The sequence below is a fragment of the Moschus berezovskii genome, chromosome X, assembly GCF_049115385.1.
Source record: "Moschus berezovskii isolate FMDL1 chromosome X, NW_MosBer_1.0, whole genome shotgun sequence".
Classification (NCBI taxonomy): domain Eukaryota; kingdom Metazoa; phylum Chordata; class Mammalia; order Artiodactyla; family Moschidae; genus Moschus; species Moschus berezovskii.
The window spans coordinates 34,558,431-34,574,863 of NC_142488.1; the positions used below are offsets into that span (position 1 = coordinate 34,558,431).

The 16,433-nt window shown below is 37.9% G+C and overlaps 1 protein-coding gene across 1 annotated transcript in view; it reads left to right on the plus strand.

Moving 5' to 3' along the window:
• The window catches only part of CFAP47 (cilia and flagella associated protein 47), a 509,689-nt gene that overhangs the window by 444,294 nt on the left and 48,962 nt on the right, over positions 1-16,433 (plus strand). The window contains exons 61-62 of the mRNA XM_088833637.1: positions 1,414-1,508; positions 5,630-5,782. Of these exons, the coding sequence (XP_088689763.1) occupies positions 1,414-1,508; positions 5,630-5,782 (248 nt within the window). The remainder of the gene's footprint in view (positions 1-1,413; positions 1,509-5,629; positions 5,783-16,433) is intronic.

Consider the following 16,433-nt stretch of genomic DNA (forward strand, 5'->3'; position numbering starts at 1 on the left):
TAAATAATGGTCTAGAAGCCTTAATTCAAAGGAAATTACTTTGACTTATGTGTACATATTTCTTCTTCACATTCAAAACCTTCTTTCCTGTAGGCTCATTAATGTCCATTCTGCCAGGATTTCACCACTCCTGCAGTCAAGACTGCAGACGTGATCTGGGTAAAATGAAAATGAGGAGGCCATTGTTCAAAAAGTATTAAGAATTTCAAGACATTAAACAAACATGAGCAATTCCGAGTGTGGAGTTCTTGTGCTATTGAACAAGTCATATGCTAGTGAAGCTGGTCCTGCCTGTTGTGTCTTATGCTCCATCTTTAATAAGAAAAATCTGTTTTCAACAACAATCAAAACCATTTTCTAGTATCGCTGTCCTCCTGGGGTTGTCTGATGGACTTTCAATAATTTTACAAATGCCCTTTTTGTTTTAACTGGTAGCCTCCAGAAGTACCTTCCCCATTACTTTCTGAAGTCCTATACTTAATGGCATTTTTTGTTTTGTGCTTTTCCTGTCCAGTTTAGAGTATAACCCATGGAACTGTATTACCTCTTGTTAATCACAGTTTAGTCACATCAGTAAATATTAATACCAATACAGTCATCCCTCAGTATCCTTGGGGGGGATTCCAAGACCCCCATGGATACCAAAATCCATTGCTGCTCAAGTCCATTACATAAAATGGCATAGAATTTGCATATAACCTATACACATCCTCCCATATACTTTAAATCACTTCTGCTGCTGTGTTGTGTCTCTTTTGTGACCCTATGGGCTGTAGCCTGCCAGGCTACTCTGTCCATGGGATTTCCCAGGCAAGGATACTGGAGTGGGTTGCCATTTCCTCCTCCAGGGGATTTTCCAGACCCAGGGATCGAACCCATGTCTCCTGCATCTCCTAAATGGGCAGACAGATTCTTTACCACTAACGCCACCTGGGAAGCCCTTAAATCACCTCTGTGTTATTATAATGCCTAATACAATGTAAATGATATGTAAATAGAAGTTTTGTGTGTGTTTTTTTTGAAACTTTCCAGAATTTCTTTCTTTTCTGTTTTTTTTTTTATATATAATACTTTCAGTTCATGGTTGGATTCAGAACCCACAGATATGGAGGGCCAGCTGTTGTACCAACCTTTGAATGTAGGGAAAAGAGTTCTTCAGTTGTAACTTGGATCTGTCAATGATTGTACTACTGTGTTCTTTGTGATGAATTCCCCTGGTTTGGATTGAAATGTTTATAAAAATCAGCATTTGCAGAAAATGTTTTTTATTTCATACTTAGTTTCTCTCCACTGAAGTTTAAATTTATAAGCTTTGTTTAAAGTATCATTAGGTCACTAAAAATGTGTTATTTTATACTAATATTGAAAGTGTTTATGCTTTTATTCACTCTTAATAATTTAATTTCTAATCAGGCATTTGGGACTAGACAGTGAAGAAATCCTAGAAATACGCTGGATATACCCTATTATTGGACTCCCACAGGCATCACCTCCTGAAAGCCCACAAAGTAAGTATATCTTATAGTCAGAGAACACTAGGATTTTAAGGGATCTTAGAGACCCTGTAACCACATCTCTTCCTTGCAAGAAAATCCAGGTTCAGAGAAAGTAGGTTTAAAGTCACCCAGCTCTGTTGGTGGGAACGCTAGGACTGAATCTGGTCTCTTAACAGTAAGTTCAATGATCTTTTCACAAAACTATACCATTTCCTGTTGTTCTTGCTGTTGGTGAAACCTACCAATCAGCTAAGATTGAAATAACATCAACTTCAGACCCCTTTATTTAACAGTCTTTGATGCACTCTGAGCCCTGTACTAGCTTTGTAAGATTCCTAAATGGCTTCTTGGATTACATTTAATCACCATATTCTGTCTTCTATGTAACTCATGGGGACGATGATTCCTCTGTTAGTTTTCCTAATACAAATCTTTGATTTTGTTCCCCAAAAACTAGTCAGAATATACTACGGAGGTTTCAGGGAGGTTTGCTTTGCCACCACACATGCAACATCAAATCTCTACTCTTAAAATGCCTTTCTTTTTCTCAATGACCCCTTTTTTCCTTCACATACTCCAGACTTATCTCAGGTTTCTGTATGTTCTCTTTCCTTAACACTCCTCACTTCTTCTGCATACTTTGATGTTCCCATTTTCTTCCCAGGGTCAGTATAAGAAATCCTCTTAGATAACCAGCACAATTCCTCTTAGATAACCATAGTGTGAAATTTAGTATCCCAGCCTCTTATCAGGCTCTAGGCATAGTTCTTCATAAGTAAGAATCACTGAATTGCACAGCAAAGGTCTATCTGTTTTCAATCTCCACCTTGAACAACACAAATAAGCTGTAAGAAGTCTTGAAATTTTGAATTTTCCTTCTCCCTCCAATACCAGTCTTTGCTAGTGAAAAGGGGCTTGTCTTTCCTGGCATAAATTATGTCACTACACTTAGAGGAGAAAATAGCAAGTTTTGCTTGTGAATAACAGCATTTCCCCAGATACACTGGTGATAAAGGAAGAACAAGATTATATATTTCCTTATGTAGTTTAATTTTAAGTGGAGTGAAAATCCACATACCTGACAATACCTTTGACAATAAATGTCATTTGTTTTACTTGAAGTATTTTTATTCTTGTGCTAAAAAAACTATCAACACATAAATATTTCACATACACTAAATTATCTTCAGAATGCTTCACAAACATGTCAAAATATTTTTTTATTTCCATCTAGGATATAGTTGTTTGTATATTTTCCATAGAGCTGAGCAGTTTAAAATTTATAATAGTCTTCTGATCAAAGTGATGTAATACAGCCTAGACATTACTCTGTTGGAATTCTAACAGCAGTATTGCTCGTGTCTACTCCAGATACTGTTTTTTTCCCCCAGATTAAAGATTTAAAGCATATTTTTAGAAGTCTAAAATAAAGCCTGTGAGAAAATAAAAACATAAATTTCTTGTACCGTTGTCTTCAATAAAGGTTAAATATGCTTCCAAAACATACATTTTCTATCAAGTCACTTCTCTTGGTAATTATTATTATTTTTTTAAGTAAATGTGAGTTCTGTAAATAGCCCGTGTTATATTAGCACAACCAAGTGAACATCTGTGTTCTGAGCAGATTGTATAGTAGTTATTAAATCATTTTACCAAAAGTCTAAAACCTATTCTAGCAATTCTTTTTCTCTACAAATGCCTTTGAGAAACAAATGGGTAAGATTTTATAAATAAATATTATTTACTCTCTGTACAGTCCATTCTTCATTCCTAAGAACATCGGAAATAACCCATTGTTTTCCCTGCTCAACTGTGTCACCATCAATGTTTGTTGTTTCTTTTTGTTTTTTTCTATGTTTATCTATAACGCAGGTTATTCTCAAGTCCAGGGTACTTTTGTTGCACTGTGAGCCACCTTTTCTCTTTGTGCATTCTAATCTGCTCCTGTCCATTGAGGTAGATAATTGGAAAAGAGCTGCACTCCCTATCACAGTGTAAAGACAATGGAATGTGAATCCATTGTGATTTAGTAATCCTGGTATTGCTAGGGCACTAATTTCCTAAGGACTTATAGGACAAGACCAGTGACATGATACTAATTGTAACTTTGATCACACTAATTTCCGATTTAATGCTCTAAGACTGAAGCTAATTATAACCAGAAAAGCTTGTACATTTTCTTCAGCCATTTCAACCCACTTAATTTACATCTAACTTTGTACCCTGTTGTACATTTCACATAATTAATTCTAAGTCCAAAATGTTCAGTATCAACCTATAAATTTAAAATACATATTGCAAAAACACAAATCTGCTGACATTATCCAGTTTTGCAGTTCCGATGAACATATTATTATTATCTTTTTTTCTGTACAACAGGAGCTAGTCCAACATTGTAAAGCACTATATTCTAATAAAATTATTTTAAAATATGTTATTAGTGATGCCATAAAAGCATAGAGTAATATATTTCAAAAGTTTTTTTAATATTATGATTCACTTTTTTATCTCATATTCGGTTTATGTCCTGTGTGCATCTGAACTGATAAAATATAACATTTGATATATTTTGGAGAAATATGGACTCTAGTATACATGGCCTCGTAATATTATAGAGATACTGTGAGCATAGTAACATTCCTTTATAAAATTATTAGCTATATATAGATATAATATTTGGGTTACTCACAAGATCACTAACACATCTGACATTTATAAAAGAAAATGTTGGAGTTTAATATATAGAGAGAAATATATAAAGTTACGTTAATTTAATGTTTAATGCTGTAAATTAAATTAATATGTAATAATGGTTAATATTATTTTTAAATAAATAATTAGTTTTATTTTAACTGCTAAATAGTGTATTTTATAAGTTTAAAAGCAATTCACACATGGAAATTAAAATATTTTACTTAAATAATTTAAGTAAATTTCAAGGTGCATGTAATATTATTTTTAGTTAAATATGAATTAAATTAATATTTTAGTTTAGGAGATAATAAGACATATTCTAAAAGTATTATAAAATAAATATTATAGGACTTTAAAAAAAATTATTTGAAAGTATTTTCTGTAGTATTTTTATTTAAGTCAAGTTTGGTATTTACCACAATAAGCTTACAGATAGCTAAAAAATCTAGTCCCTGAATCACATTTCTGCATCTTAATGTAATCTTCTGTACTTTGCTGTGTATCTTCTAGATTTATCTCTTGTCATGCTGTTTTTACATATTATTTAATATTCATGTTGCTTCCAAAATGTCAGTGTATATAGATACTGAAGGAGTGTATGTGTGTTAATACCAGATGCAATGACATGCCAAAGTCTGCCAAAGGGACTTCTATTTTTCATAGCATAATTCATTTTTTTCTATCTCAAGAACAATCAAATAGCCCATTAGTCAAATTAACTGAAAGTATTTCTCTCCTGTTCAGTTCAGTTCAGTTCAGTTCAGTTCAGTCGCTCAGTCGTGTCCGACTCTCCGCGACCCCATGAATCACAGCACGCCAGGCCTCCCTGTCCATCACCAACTCCCGGAGTTCACTCAAACTCATGTCCACAGAGTCGGTGATGCCATTCAGCCATCTCATTCTCGGTCGTCCCCTTCTCTTCCCGCCCCCAACCTTTCCCAGCATCAGAGTCTTTTCCAGTGAGTCAACTCGTCGCATGAGGTGGCCGAAGTATTGCAGTTTCAGCTTTAGCATCAGTCCCTCCAATGAACATCCAGGATTGATCTCCTCTAGAATGGACTGGTTGGATCTCCTTGCAGTATAAGGGACTCTCAAGAGTCTTCTCCAACACCACAGTTCAAAAGCATCGATTCTTCGGCGGTCAGCCTTCTTCACAGTCCAACTCTCACATCCATACATGACCACGGGAAAAACCATTGCCTTGACTAGACGGACCTTGGTTGGCAAAGTAATGTCTCTGCTTTTTAATATACTATCAAGGTTGGTCATAACTTTCCTTCCAAGGGGCAAGCGTCTTTTAATTTCATGGCTGCAATCAGCATCTGCAGTGATTTTGGAGCCCAAAAAAACAAAGTCTGACACTGTTTCCACTGTTGTTCCATCTATTTCCCATGAAGTGATGGGACCAGATGCCATGATCTTTGTTTTCTCTCCTGTAGTTGTCATAAAATGTCAGGCCAGGAAGCGGCTAGAAGAGGAGGTGGAAGTCACACTGGATGGAGATTTCTTGGGAAAAAATCCTATCTTAGAGCTGTCAGACTTTATGGTGATTCCAAAAAGAAAATCATATGCATATTATGAAGATGTAGGAGGTAAGAGAACACAGTCATGGGTATAAAAAGTTATAATAAATAAAAACTCAATTTCCTTAAATTTCAGGTTGCTGATTACTCAGTTACATGAAAATCCATGCCCATTTATTTTACATTTACAGTTAGTGCCCAACGAGTATTCAGTTATTTTTGTCCTCTTCACATAGTAGTTTTCTGCAAATGACAGTAGTTATGGTTATTAATGGATTTATAAGAATAGATTCAGGTTATGTCATCAGTGAGGGAAGAAAAAAATGTAGTAACTGTAATTTTCATTCCTTTCAACTTTAATTTCTTACTTTATTCTCTTTTTTGATTTATGGAATGTGGTTAAAGCCATGGCTTGTAGCTTTAAATTTGAAAGATTGACCTGGAATAAAATATTTCTTATTTAAAGAGATAGAAAAATTGACATAAATTAGATGCAATACCCAAATATATTTTGTATAATAATCCCTCTGACATGTGGCGTCTTAAACAAGACATTTCAAAAAGTTAATATGATGGTCTGGCAAAATCAACCCTCAATGATACAAACGTTAGTTTTCAGCCATCTTCCATATGAAATAAAGTAGAAAGCTCCTATTCCCATTGAAAGGGAAATTCCCTTAACAATTGTTTTATTAGTATCAAGGGGAGAAATCTTTATGTATTATTTATAAAGCAAAGTAACCACAAAATTAAGTATGAAATGCCTTGCAGAATCAAAATATCTTCTCTAGTTTTCTTGCTTTGGTCTATCGTTATTCACTTTGATCTCACTACTATCATCTCTGTGTCTAATCTAATTATTTCAGTGATGAGAAGAATGTAAATGAGGTATAACAGAAGGGAGAGTATACGAGAGTATAGAGAGGATATACAATAGATAGTAAAATAATTTTTACTTTTTTATAGTAACTATTTCTGCTACTAAATGCTCATTTTAAATGATTAAAGACATTTCTGATGAATATGAATAGCAGTCCCTCAGCTCATCTTAGTCACATGCACTCAGATGGTTTTCAGTTTAGTTCAGTTCAGTCGCTCAGTCGTGTCCGACTCTTTGCGACCCCATGAATCGCAGCACGCCAGGCCCCCCTGTCCATCAACAACTCCCGGAGTTCACCCAAACTCATGTCCATCGAGTCAGTGATGCCATCCAGCCACCTCATTCTCTGTCGCCCCCTTCTCCTCCCACCCCCAATCCCTCCCAGCATCAGAGTCTTTTCCAGTGAGTCAACTCGTCGCATGTGGTGGCCAAAGTATTGGAGTTTCAGCTTTATCATCAGTCCTTCCAATGAACACCCAGGATTGATCTCCTCTAGAACGGACTGGTTGGATCTCCTTGCAGTCCAATGGACTCTCAAGAGTCTTCTCCAGCACCACAGTTCAAAAGCGTCAATTCTTCGGCGATCAGCTTTCTTCACAGTCCAACTCTCACATCCATACATGACCACTGGAAAAACCATAGCCTGGACTAGACGGAACTTGGTTGGCAAAGTAATGTCTCTGCTTTTTAATATGCTATCTAGGTTGGTCATAACTTTCCTTCCAAGGAGTAAGCGTCTTTTAATTTCATGGCTGCAATCAGCATCCGAAGTGATTTTGGAGCCCCCAAAAATAAAGTCTGACACTGTTTCCACTGTTTCCCCATCTATTTCCCATGAAGTGATGGGACCAGATGCCATGATCTTCGTTTTCTGAATGTTGAGCTTCAAGCCAACCTTTTCACTCTCCTCTTTCACTTTCATCAAGAGGCCTTTGAGTTCCTCTTCACTTTCTGCCATAAGGGTGGTGTCATCTGCATATCTGAGGTTATTGATATTTCTCCCAGCAATCTTGATTCCAGCTTGTGCTTCTTCCAGCCCAGCGTTCCTCATGATGTACTCTGCATATAAGTTAAATAAGCAGGATGACAATAGACAGCCTTGACGTACTCCTTTTCCTATTTGGAACCCGTCTGTTGTTCCATGTCCAGTTCTAACTGTTGCTTCCTGACCTGCATACAGGTTTCTCAAGAGGCAGGTCAGGTGGTCTGGGATTCCCATCTCTTTCAGAATGTTCCACAGTTTATTGCGATCCACACAGTCAAAGGCTTTGGCATAGTCAATGAAGCAGAAATAGATGTTTTTCTGGAACTCTCTTGCTTTCTCCATGATCCAGCGGATGTTGGCAATTTGATCTCTGGTGCCTCTGCCTTTTCTAAAACCTGCTTGAACATCTGGAAGTTCACGGTTCACATATTGCTGAAGCCTGGCTTGGAGAATTTTGAGCATGACTTTACTAGCGTGTGAGATGAGTGCGAATGTGCGGTAGTTTGAGCATTCTTTGGCATTGTCTTTCTTTGGGATTGGAATGAAGACTGACCTTTTCCAGTCCTGTGGCCACTGCTGAGTTTTCCAAATTTGCTGGCATATTGAGTGCAGGACTTTCACAGCATCATCTTTCAGGATTTGAAATAGCTCAATTGGAATTCTATCACCTCCACTAGCTGTGTTTGTAGTGATGCTCTCGAAGGCCCACTTGACTTCACATATGGTGTTAGAATATAATAAATTTGAAATATACCCTCTCGTATCTCCAACCATACTTGAGTGATGGAAGCCTGTTAGGAATGTACGCAGCTATTTTACCAAGACCAATTAATAGTGACAAACAAGACAGGCATCTTTCTCTTTCACATATAAGCCTGGGATTGGGCGTGTTTTAGGGAGTGCAATGCCTCTGCCCCCTGTGATTATCAGGGATTCAGGTCCTTTTGGGGCTTCCCTTGTGGCTCAGCTGGTAAGCAATCTGCCAGCAATGTGGAGACCTGGGTTCATTCCTTGGGTTGGGAAGATCTCCTGGAGAAGGGAAAGGCTACCCACTCCAGTATTCTGGCCTCTAAAATTCCATGGACTCTATAGTCCGTGGGGTCACAAAGAGTCGGACACGACTGAGCGACTTTCACTTTCAGGTCCTTTTCTCTTGTTGCTCCACCATCCACCAAGTTGTCCTCATCTGCATCATCATTTCTACAGTCACATCCTCAGTAAATAATGAGCTGGTTCCTTTTAAAACCATGACCTGAAGGTGCATATGTCATTTCTACTTGTATCCCATTGGTGAGACCTCAGTTATCAATAGGCACATGTAGATGTCCTCGAGACTAGGAAATGTCTCTTGACAGACTCCCAGATAAAATTGGGAGGCATTATAGAACAAAGAAAAGCAAAAAGGGAAAAAGTAAATACTGGGGAGACAATTAGCAGCAGCAGCAGCCATATTTGCTGTGAACTGGTAAAATCTATCATCTTTCCATCTAGAAATACTTAATGAGAACCTATTATACATGGAGTATTTTTCTGGGCCTGGAAATTTACCTACATCCCATCCCTCTCCTACCATCAGACTGGTATCTCCACTCTTTAAGATAGAATTCCAGTTAGATCTCTGGTCAATGTCTCAAATCCCCTACTGAGATGAGAATTCAAGTGTAACTGGACCTGCACTGGCCCTGTTGCTGGGGCCTGAGTACCATTTCCCTTTCTCCAGTTCCCTCTGCCATCTATGTGATATCAAGTATCGTCATTCTGTCTCTGCCTCCTATCATGCCCCAAACCCAGATTAGAACCTTATCGCTGTCCGTGCCAGTTGAGCATTTAGTCTTCCAAGAACTATGCAGTTTTATGTTTTGTATTCATTACATTATTATAGAACTTACCATCAAAGAAACCCTATGAAATACACAGTATCTCCATATTTTTATTTTACAAGTGAGGAAATCTCAGTAAAAGAAGTTTAATGACTTGTCCAGGGTCCTACAGTGCAGCAGAGGAAGGGATGATACATGAATCCAAGCTTGACTGTGTTTTAAAGCTTTTTTAAAAATAGTAATAATTTAGATGTAAAATCTAGATATAAAATCATAGGTTCTGAGCAGTTCATATTGAGTTCAGGCCTAACCTAACTGCTTTTTATTTAAAGCCCTGTAGAAATCAAAAACTTTTATAAGGGCAAAGTTTTCTGGGAGGTTCCCTAACTTAAGGTATACTGCCCAGTACAAAGTGGTCAATCAGTATACAAAAAGTTGTTTCCATGTTCTCTTTATTATCATACCCTCTTTTGTTATACTTCCTACCCTGTGTTTACCCACTGCTTGCTGAATAAAATATTACTTTGCAACATAGAAAATTAACACTATTCATCCATTTTTCAGCCATAAAACATTTTTATTATGAATGATATTTGATCATTTTTTACCTGCTGCTGCTGCTGCTAAGTCACTTCAATCGTGTCCAACTCTGTGTGACCCCATAGACGAAAGCCCACCAGGCTCCCCAGTCCCTGGGATTCTCCAGGCAAGAACACTGAAGTGGGTTGCCATTTCCTTCTCCAATGTGTGAAAGTGAAAAGTGAAAGTGAAGTCGCTCAGTCGTGTCCAACCCTTAGCGACCCCACGGACTGCAGCCTACCAGGCTCCTCCATCCATGGGATTTTCTAGGCAAGAGTACTGGAGTGGCTTGCCATTGCCTTCTCCGATTTTTTACCTACTAAAATATTATTCAATCTATGTAAAATAATCCAGAATTACATTCACCATTTGTCCCCTACTGTCCTTCCAGTCTCTTGTTTCTCTAGGACATTAACTTGTTATTAACCTGGATGGGATCACCTGCCACTTCTCTGCATTTACCATCCACTTTCCCAGCATGGTCAGCAGCTATGAGACAGTCTGCTCCGCCCAGCTTGCCAACTTCCACTCCTTTTTTATGGAAACTACCTCTCAAGCTTACCACAAAATTCTTATCATAGCTCAGTCATATGCTGTCCTCCTGGCCAGAGTGGACATATAGGGAGGTTGCTGCTGCTGCTGCTGCTAAGTCACTTCAGTCGTGTCCGACTCTTTGCGACCCCATAGACAGCAGCCCACCAGGCTCCCCCGTCCCTGGGATTCTCCAGGCAAGAACACTGGAGTGGATTGCCATTTCCTTCTCCAATGGATGAAAGTGAAAAGTGAAAGAGAAGTCGCTCAGTCGTGTCCGACTCTTAGCGACTCCATGGACTGCAGCCCACCAGGCTCCTCCGTCCATGGAATTTTCCAGGCAAGAGTGCTGGAGTGGGGTGCCATTGCCTTCTCCGGTATGTAGTGCTAGGTAGTATTTATTACTCTACTTTTCTCTGCAGGCCTGCTTTCTCTTCTCTTTGTAGGTCTCCTTTCTCTGCTCATCGATATACAAATGGCTCTGTCATGCTTAATCAACTCTTCCTTTTCTTCAAGAAACACTTGTCTTCCAAAAAAGATTATTCCAACGGGGGTTCTGTTACTTGCAAATAGGTATTCTAAGAGTAAATGTAGAAGAGGCTCTAGAAATAATAAATATTTCTTAAACAGATTGTAAAATTATCAGAATCATCTTCCCCACACACTCTCATTATAAAATTTGGCAGGCACTATTTTAAAAGCTGGAGATGGAATTATGAAATGAGTATCTATGCTATATGTACCCAATGTAGTTCAAAAGAGTCAAAAAAAATTAGTTCACATTAACTTCTTTTTGGTTTACTAGACAGTTATTGATAGTATGAAGTATATGAGAGTAAGAGATAGTAATACTGTCACTAGGTTGCACAATGAGATATTTAATTTTTAATTATATTAATTTACTACTTTTTTCTCCTTGGTTGAATTTTCATTTTTTAATTGAAAAATGCTAACATAATCACAGCCTGCTTAAATTTATAAAAAGTGAAATAAATTTGTATGAGGACAGGGGAATTTTCCACTGCAACACCTGTACAGTTACTTTCTATTTCAAAGAACTATGTATTAATAGACTTCTCTGGTGGCTCAGACGGTAAAGCGTCTGTCTACAATGCGGGAGAACTGGGTTCGATCCCTGGGTTCGGAAGATCCCCTGGAGAAGGAAATGGCAATCCATTCCAGTACTATTGCCTGGAGAATCCCATGGATGGAGGAGCATGGTGGGCTACAGTCCACGGGGTCGCAAAGTGCTGGACATGACTGAGCAACTTCACTTTCACTTTCATGTATTAATAATGAAATCAGACTGATGCGAACCATTTCTGTTTATCTCCAAAAATTATTATGAGTTGGGTATAGATTTTGCCTTAATGAATCATGTAGTAGCATTGGACAAATGTAGAAAAAGTAATTGTTAAGTAAATGAAATTCTATTGGCTTTCTTTTCTTCAATATAAAAAAAAATTCTGATTGTTTATGCGTATCAGAGATAAGAATATTAGTGTAGATTAACCACAAGATCCAAATGTGTAATACAATTTCCAATTTCCAGTGATAAATAAATGTGACTACTTTCTACTAAAATAGAAAGCAATTTTAATATGCAGGCAACCTATAATAAGTGTTCCCCAGTGAATGTCCAGTTTCTGAAGTGAAACCATTGTTTTGTGTGTCATCTTGTTATGCTTCAGTGAGTTTTAATAGTTTAGTCTACAAGCTTGATTTGTATTTGAAATCTATCCTGTTGAAGGCAAAATGTTGATGCTTCTATGACATGAAGTAAGGAAGATAAAGAAATGCTTACATTCAGGACTCATTTTAATATGTTCTTGCTATTTAAATTGCTTAAATCGTACCCGTGTCAGGTTGCAAGCTAAATATGTGTATATATATATATAATTCTGATAATAGAAATTGATTAGATATTATTACCTGAAAAATAATCCACTCCCTCCTAGATAAGAATGGTCTATAAGGAGGCTGCCAACATCATTCTGAGAGATTCGAAAGGCATATAAGGAAAAGAGGTCTCTCTCTTAAATAGCTCTTGAAAATACACATTTTGATATGGCTTATTTTTCACTACTTCATTACTTTTCATGATGAAAAATAATGCCAGTAAGCATTGAAAATAACTGTATTGAAAATAGCTATTTAGAAGGTTTGCAATCTTATCTCTTCCCATCATTCTCTAGTAGCTTTTTCTCTGCTCAATACCACCAAACTCAAGGAGATATTTTTTTTTTTTTGCAAAAGACATTTTAATTTGTAAACATCTATTTCTGAAGCATGTCTTGCTATACAGAAATAAGTTTCTTCAGTGACTTCCCTGGTGGTTCAGACGGTAAAGAGTTCTCCTGCAATGTGGGAGACTGGGTTCGATCCCTGGGTTGGGAAGATCCCCTGGAGGAGGAAATGGTAACCTACTCCAGTATTCTTGACTGGAGAATCCCATGGATAAAGGAGCCTGGCGGGCTACAGTGCCTGGGGTCACAAAGAGTCAGACATGACTGAGCAACTAAGCACAGACACTCAATTTTAATGTTTTTAAACATTAAAAATATTAATGTCTTAATGTCTTTTCTCTGAATATTTGATAAATCAGTTGACCTCTCTCTGGTCTGAGTTCCTTAAAAGCATCTGGTAATTGCTGGATTCCTTTTACTGCCCAATTCCAAAGATATACCCAACTTGCATGCAGTCTCTGAAAGTCCCCCTGCTTACTGTTCCCTTCTCACCTGTTTCTTCATGAAGGGATGGGGCTGGTCACAAGCCTGAATACTATTTTAGCCTTTATATAAAGGCAAACCAGCTGTTTTCACCTATGTGTGTCATTTGATTATAGTTTACTCAACACATTAAATAGAATCCAAAAGTCATGTTGTTCATGCCATTTTGTACTTGCTATAGTCTCTTAAATCCCTTGCTGCTGCTGCTGCTAAGTCACTTCAGTCGTGTCCGACTCTGTGCGATCCCACTGACGGAAGCCCACCAGGCTCCCCCGTCCCTGGGATTCTCCAGGCAAGAACACTGGAGTGGGTTGCCATTTCCTTCTCCAATGTGTGAAAGTGAAAAGTGAAAGTGAAGTCGCTCAGTCGTGTCCGACCCTTAGCGACCCCACGGACTGCAGCCTACCAGGCTCCTCCATCCATGGGATTTTCTAGGCAAGAGTACTGGAGTGGCTTGCCATTGCCTTCTCCGCTTAAATCCCTTATGGTGGAAATTAAGGCATTTTACTCTGTGGCTTGAGCTGTGATGGGATTTTAGGTGTGATCATTAATTAACAACCTGTATTCCTTCATCCAAATTTATAGTCATCTGAAAAGCAGATGTAGAAACAAGGCAGATGGAGATCAGAAGGTACCTTTATTATAAAGGGGAACTGGAAAATGACTTGGTACTATGGATTCATTTGGGCTTGTCACTACCTTCCGCCACAATCGAGTGCATTTACCCCAAACTAGCCAGTTGTACGGGAATAAACAATCAACACACAAAGACGGAAGAGAAAGTGTGCATGCTGATTGACGATATCAGAAAAGAAAGAGAAAGGTCTGCTCATCTGCTCATGCTTCACTTCTTCACTCGAATTCACTGATCAGATATGTTGTTTTCTCTCAGAGGGCAGATCATGATGAAAGAGACAGACTGATGCTGAGATATTTTTCCCTCCTATGCCTTTCCCTTCTAGCAAGTGAAAAAGCCTCTCTATGTAAACATGATCAATAGGAAATAAGGATTCCCCACCACTGCCTTCCCATTATTTTCTCTTACTTTTCACCATCTTCTTTCCCTGAGAGTTCAAGAAAACCATAAAACCTCATTTAAATGAAAACACTAGGACCTCTCTATTCTCTTTCCACCCGGGCTCCTCATATATACCATTGAGTTAATGAGGATTGATCACTTTCATATCTTTTTTATTCAACAACAATCTCGGGAACATCTTTGTTGCCAGATATTATGCTGAGTCCCAGAGATGCCAAAATTAACAAGGCACAGAATGTTGTCAAGGAATTCAAGAAATCGTCTATCCAACATGTTAGATTTATGCACCTGTACTACTTAAATCAATTGGTGTTGCCCTACTGGGATATTATACTGCTTTTATTTTTAGACAGTATTTTGAAATGTGACTTCTATAAGACTACAAATTATACCCTGTGGGCAGTATTTCCCCTATAATTGTATTTATTCTTCCTAAGTAACTCTGGTCTCTGCCTTCTCTATGCCTCTCTGGAGATTAGTTCAGTGACTTTCTCTCTGTGGGACTTTTTCTGTGAGAGTAGTTTTGCCATTTAACTGCATAACAAATTCATGTCACTTCCTTTTATATCCCAGATGTACTGTAGCTTGTGGCTGTCTTTGATTAATCTACTGTCTTTTTCGTGCCTGATTTGCTGATTTGTTTGTCACACTGGTCTCATTCTACCCAAAGGCCAGTCATCTTGTTGCATGTTGTTTACATGACGATGCCCATGTTGGATTTGGTCTGTAATCACAACCAGCTCCAGAGAAACCGGTCATTGGCCCTCCCATGACCCCACATTGGCCTCTAGACTTGATCCTTCCCTCTGCTTCTCTTCATTTTGCTTTCTCTGCTCAACTCACTCCATTAAGTCTTCTGTCCTAACTACTCTAATGAGAGTACCCTTGACAAGATTGTCAGCCCTATCCAGTATGCCTAATCCAGTGGTCAGATGTGTGCTCTGAGTTTACATCTCCCTCGTTATCCCTTTTCCATCTCTGTTGTTGGCTCCTCTTCCTGTGACCAGAATCTCAATGTTTGAGTCATCCAGGCCTCTACCCTGAGGGCCAGAACACTCCCTTGCACAGATAATGGCCTGCATACTTCCAGAAGCTGCTGCTGATGGCATCTTCTCAGCAGTTGTACCACTCGCCAGGCCTGGTATCCTCAGCTGTGACATATGAACTCAGACAACTTGGGTTCTTCTATTTAATTTCTATACGGCCTTGACAAGTTATTTTACTTCTCTCTAAACTCTGTTTCTTCAACTGTAGTATAGAGATAGTATCTATTTCATAGGATTTTTATTTTTAAGATGAAATGTAAACGCATAGAATTCTTAAAAGTGCCTGGTTCTAAATAAGTGTCTCATAAGTATTAGATATTACCATTATTTTCATGTAAAGCTCTGGTTGGGCATTTTTGTGACAGTGCTGTGCTAGAGGACCCATCTTCGGTCACTGACAAATGACAGTTTGAGATGGAAACATGATTCTTTCAATGTCATTCGGTGGGTTTTCTCATTAATACATGAAATAATATTGTATCAGAAAGTACAAAAATATGCTGATGGACAGGGAGGCCTGGCATGCTGTGATTCATGGGGTCGCAAAGAGGCGGACACAGCTGAGCGACTTAACTGAACTGACTGAACTGAATCTTAAATAGATTCTGAAATTTGGTGCTAAATTGCTAAAGGGCTGGATAAAATATTTGTGTTACAAAAAATTCCTTTATTTTTTATTTCTAGATTCTTGTTTAAAATGAAATGTGTAAGACAAGCATTAGCTATGATGCCACTTTCTTCCTTTAATTTTCATTTTGTAGTTTACTGTACTTGCAGTTGTAGCAAAAGAATATGCAGTTATTTTAAGTTAATCAAAATGTTTGGTCTATTAAATGACCTTATGAAAGTGAAGTAAAACATGTAAATTAAATAACCCTTCAAAAAGATACACAGTTTTGTAAAAATAATAAGAGTGTGCAGATGGCACATTCTTCATTATCTGTTCAAAGAAAATAGCTTTAGGTGGTTTATCCAATATCCTCTATTTTCTTTGAATACCTTGTTGTCATTATCCTCTTTCAAATTTGTATTCAGTACTCCATTCCTTCCTTCTACGATTATTACATCCTTTCGAGCAAATGTAGATGCCTATTATTAATGAAGAGACAAC